General features: G+C 40.3%; 1 protein-coding gene across 1 annotated transcript; it reads right to left on the bottom strand.

The window, feature by feature from the left end:
* Positions 1-1858: 1858 nt before the first annotated feature.
* Positions 1859-2308, bottom strand: LOC135461239 (U7 snRNA-associated Sm-like protein LSm10). Its single transcript, XM_064738247.1, has one exon. It carries the CDS (start codon positions 2306-2308, stop codon positions 1859-1861), a length of 450 nt encoding a protein of 149 aa, XP_064594317.1.
* Positions 2309-4328: the final 2020 nt, after the last annotated feature.

Here is a 4328-nt window from a genome sequence, read left to right on the forward strand (position 1 = left end):
TGCTTGGGGTTTATCATCATACTTTACAATTTTTCAGTCATATGATGACGAAGGAGTCCTTAGAGTGCATGTAATGTGCTTCCTTGTTGCAGGATGGATTTTCACCACTCTTTTATCTAGTGCTGCTTCACTGAGATGACTTACTGAAGGCAGGTAAACCGCCCAGCCTGAGCCATTATACTGATATGAATCAACCAGTCATTGCACTATCGTTATAAGTTACGTTTGACCAGACACAGGATTGACCCTGGATCTACCGCTCCCGACGTGGGCCCTCTACCAACCATGGTATTGGGGCTGGTAAGAAGTTAGAACAAAATTACAGGAAGCAGGGAAGTCCTGATGTGATGCCTTCAAATGTGTACATTTGTAATAAATGGAAGATTTACTATGTCGGTCACACCAGAACTTGAACTCAGACCTTCATATCTGAAGTTCAGCACTGTAACTGAGCGAAAGGTTACACTTCTCCCCACTGAAATCCTTTCATCTCCTGAGACACACCAGTTTTCAGGCCCAGAGCCTGTAATTAAACATGATGTTTGTTCCCTTGGTACCAAATGGCCCCCATAGCACAGCTGGTAAAACATTCGCTTCCGGAGCAATAGATCCAGGGTCAATCATGGGTCAGTTCACGCCTAAGACTTTAAAAAGAGGAAGTTAACTGTAGCTTCCTCACTTGGCATTCAGCATTAAGGAGATAGTGCAATGACTGATTAACTCATATCAGTATAATGGCTCAGGTGGGGCGGCTTACTTGCCTTCGGAACTTGCAAGTTCTTGCGTTACTTGCAACAAGGAGGTACATTACACATACATGCATTCTAATGACTCCATCATCATATGACTGAAAAAGTGTTCAGTGACATGTTAAACCCCAAGTACTCACTAACTCCCTCCCTTGGTACTAGTGCAATATTTGGAGAATTTTCTACCTGGGTCAACACCAGGATTTGAACTCAGACATGCATAGCTGAAGTTCAGTGCTACTCAATTTACACAAGTTCTTGCTAGTACCATCACTGGAAAGTTGTTCCCTGTGTCATCTGTCGGAAATGACAACCTACCCAGTTACTGTGTAGCCTACGCAAACAACATGGTGACTAGTCCATGAGTTTGCAGTCAGAGGTCTCCGTAGCTCAGTTGGTTAGCGTGCTAGCACAGCATGATGACCCAGGAGCCTCTCACCAATGCGGTTGCCGTGAGCTCAAGTCCAACTCATGCTGGCTTCGTCTCCGGCTGTATGTGGGAAGGTGTGGCAGCCACCTGTGGATGGTCAGGGGGTTATTCCGGGGCTCTGCCCAGTTTTCTTCCATCATAATGCTGGCCACCGTCATATAAGTGAAATTTTCTTGAGTGTGGCGTAAAACACCAATCAAATAAATAAAGTTGCAGTCTAGGCATGAAAAGTACCATCAGTGATGTGTTCTTTATGTTGTACATGCAGGTATAAATACATTTACAACATAACCCTCACTGCGACAGATAACACTAAGAACAATTGTGTGACAAAATAAAACTTACCGAAACAAAAGATTTATTTTGAGTGAAGACTTACGCCATGTTAATCATTAATGAGCTACAAATTTAAAATCTCATAGTTCAGCATTTAGTTGGTAACAAGCACATCTTAGAAGATGAACTCCTTGTTAAATTTCAGTCACATCCCAGGATTTTCTAGTGAACTGCTTGCCATAATTAGAAATAACCTGTTTTTGTCTATTCTCTACTTTTTTCTAGGCAGCTTAAGCTCTCAGATCAAGTTCTTTCTTGCTTTAAGATGTTTTGGATCAACACACAACAGAAAGGCAGCATATCAAAGAAGATGTCGCCAAACATGCCAAATTTCAACAGCAGTTCAGGTTTTACTGGTAGACTGCTTAGCTTCCTTCTGAGCCAGTTGCTTTTGTCTCCTCTCTATTTTCTTTTGGGCAGCTGCAACTCTCAGATCATGTTCTTTCTTCAGCTGTTCCATGGCTCGTTTTTCACGGTTACAGTTATACTCTATCGTCCGCCTGATGTTGATATGGTCTGGTATATGGATATATCTTACGTTAGATCCGTGAACAAAAAAGTCTGAGAATCTCATACATCTGCCATCTGGCATTTTCAATGTCACATTTCTCATTGTCACACACATGAAGGCATCAACATGTTCCACTCTGCCTGTGACAGCATTCTCATTTCTCAATTCCACAGTGGTCACTGTGTCATGTAAGCCCTGGAGAAGACAGATAAGACTTTGCTTTGACAAAGCCTTTTCTCTTGGGGCAATGATGGGCCTGTATACTGTGTCAGACTGGGACATTTTGATACCTCTTCACTGGAAGGAAAATGAAAAGGGATTATCACTACAAAAGAAACATACACTAGACATATTAAGTGATTCAGCGCTTGATTTGCAAGATTTCAGAGTAAGTCTTTTGAATGATTTGCACGTTGTAACTTGGTTTGGCAAACTGCGTTCATAGCAAGATTTCACAACAAACATTCATTCAGCAGTTTACCCAATTGATCTTCATATCCATACTCCAGAATTTTACCCCAAAATTACCTTTCAATTGGAAAACAATATACATGGCAGAACACAGACCTGTTTAAAAATCAGAATAAGTTAACAAATTAGATGGTATAGACCTTTCATGAGAAAAGTTAAGTTTATATGTGGAGAAAACCCTGTTACCATCCTATGAATTGAATATGTATGTATGCTTGGAGTTTTATGTTATACTTAGCAATTTTCCAATCACACAACAACCAAGATTCATTAGGTGTGTGTAAATATACTGTGTCTTCTTGTGGCAGGGCAAGTTCTACCACCACTGAACTATCATGGCAAAGAAACCAGACATGACACCACACTCAGTCACATTATATTGACACCAGCCCAACCAGTCCTGTTTCTTTGCTCTAGCCTGTTAATACTGAGCGCCACGTGAGGCAGCAACAAGTACGCTTTGTCTTTGGTATGACACCACCCGCGTCTGATCCCAGGTCTCCCAACTTTCAGATGGATGTTATAACCATTACAACACTGAAGACCAACATTTTAAATTGATCACGTTCCATTTGCCTATAATAAAAATAATGCTTGAACTGATTTATTCTGCACTGTCCCTGTGTGGTTCAAATAAGCTTTTTATTGCAAGCATATTCAATGGCTCCTAATTAAAAATGCATTAGTTGCCTGCATATCAGTTTCAAACCTACCACTTGATCCATTTTGTGATTGGGGCAACTGCTGTGCTGATCATCGAGGCTATGCAAAAACAGGCTTAATGTTCTATCAACACTTTCTGATATGATATTTATGGGTTACAACAGCGATCTGCACAAAGTGTGATTATGGAGCGGGCTTCTCCAGTTTTTCTGCTTCACATGGAACACAGTTGCAGGTGCAGATGTGAACTTCACCTCTAAAGTTTGAGGTAGCATTTGCAACAATGGTATGTTCGTTAGTTTAGTACTAACTGTTAGAGCATTCGTGGCTATATACTCTTTACCATAAACGTGAGGAGTAGTCCCCCGTGTTATTAATTAATGAAGGGAAAATAAATGGTTCACAGTTCGAATTCTTGCAATTGCAAGAAAAGAGATTCATCGAAACACTATTATGCTTTAAACTGAAGGAGCTAACCCATTAATCATTAACGCAAAGCACTGTGTATAAGGTCTACTGCAAAGTTACCAGCTCTCCAACATAGAACGGGTCTGGTTCGAGTACACTGACTGTTGGTTGAGGTATATTTGGATATGCCATATTCAGGTAGGTTGAGAAGCCATAAACGTGACCTATCCAAATATTTCTTATTTACCGGAACAGTCGGTGTACTCGGACTATTCGGGGCCCATATATCGTTGCAAAACAAACAACGTAAACCGTGGATTTCATGAACAGAATCCAATAATCCAAGAAAAGTAAGTCATTTTTTATTCCCCTTAAAGAATGGCTCAATGTGCACGAAGAAAAATCAATTCACCGGAAAATTAAGTCAGAAACAGCTTACATTTCATGTGCAGTGTGTCCCTACATTTCATGTGCATTTGTGCATTGTATCCTTGCAACAACAACGTTACTACAACTGATTTATTAATGTCCCACAGAGTTGATTAACAGTCTCCAGCGTATTTTGGAGTGTGGAAAATAATAGCACTGATGGTATTTGATTTGCAATAACTAATTTTAACACTTACACTTACAATAACACTTACAGACAGTTATACTTTCTTTGATAATGTTTTTATTAGCTGAGGGGGCCCAATAAGAGTGCGCCAAAAGTTGAAAGTCGGAATGTCCATAAAAGCATGTTCTTCCACATTCCAACAGT

This window comes from Liolophura sinensis, chromosome 1 (assembly GCF_032854445.1).
Source record: "Liolophura sinensis isolate JHLJ2023 chromosome 1, CUHK_Ljap_v2, whole genome shotgun sequence".
Taxonomy (NCBI): domain Eukaryota; kingdom Metazoa; phylum Mollusca; class Polyplacophora; order Chitonida; family Chitonidae; genus Liolophura; species Liolophura sinensis.

Excerpts from the sequence above, each read along its gene's own strand:
- LOC135461239 (XM_064738247.1), bottom strand. The coding sequence starts at position 2,308 with ATGTCCCAGTCTGACACAGTATACAGGCCCATCATTGCCCCAAGAGAA.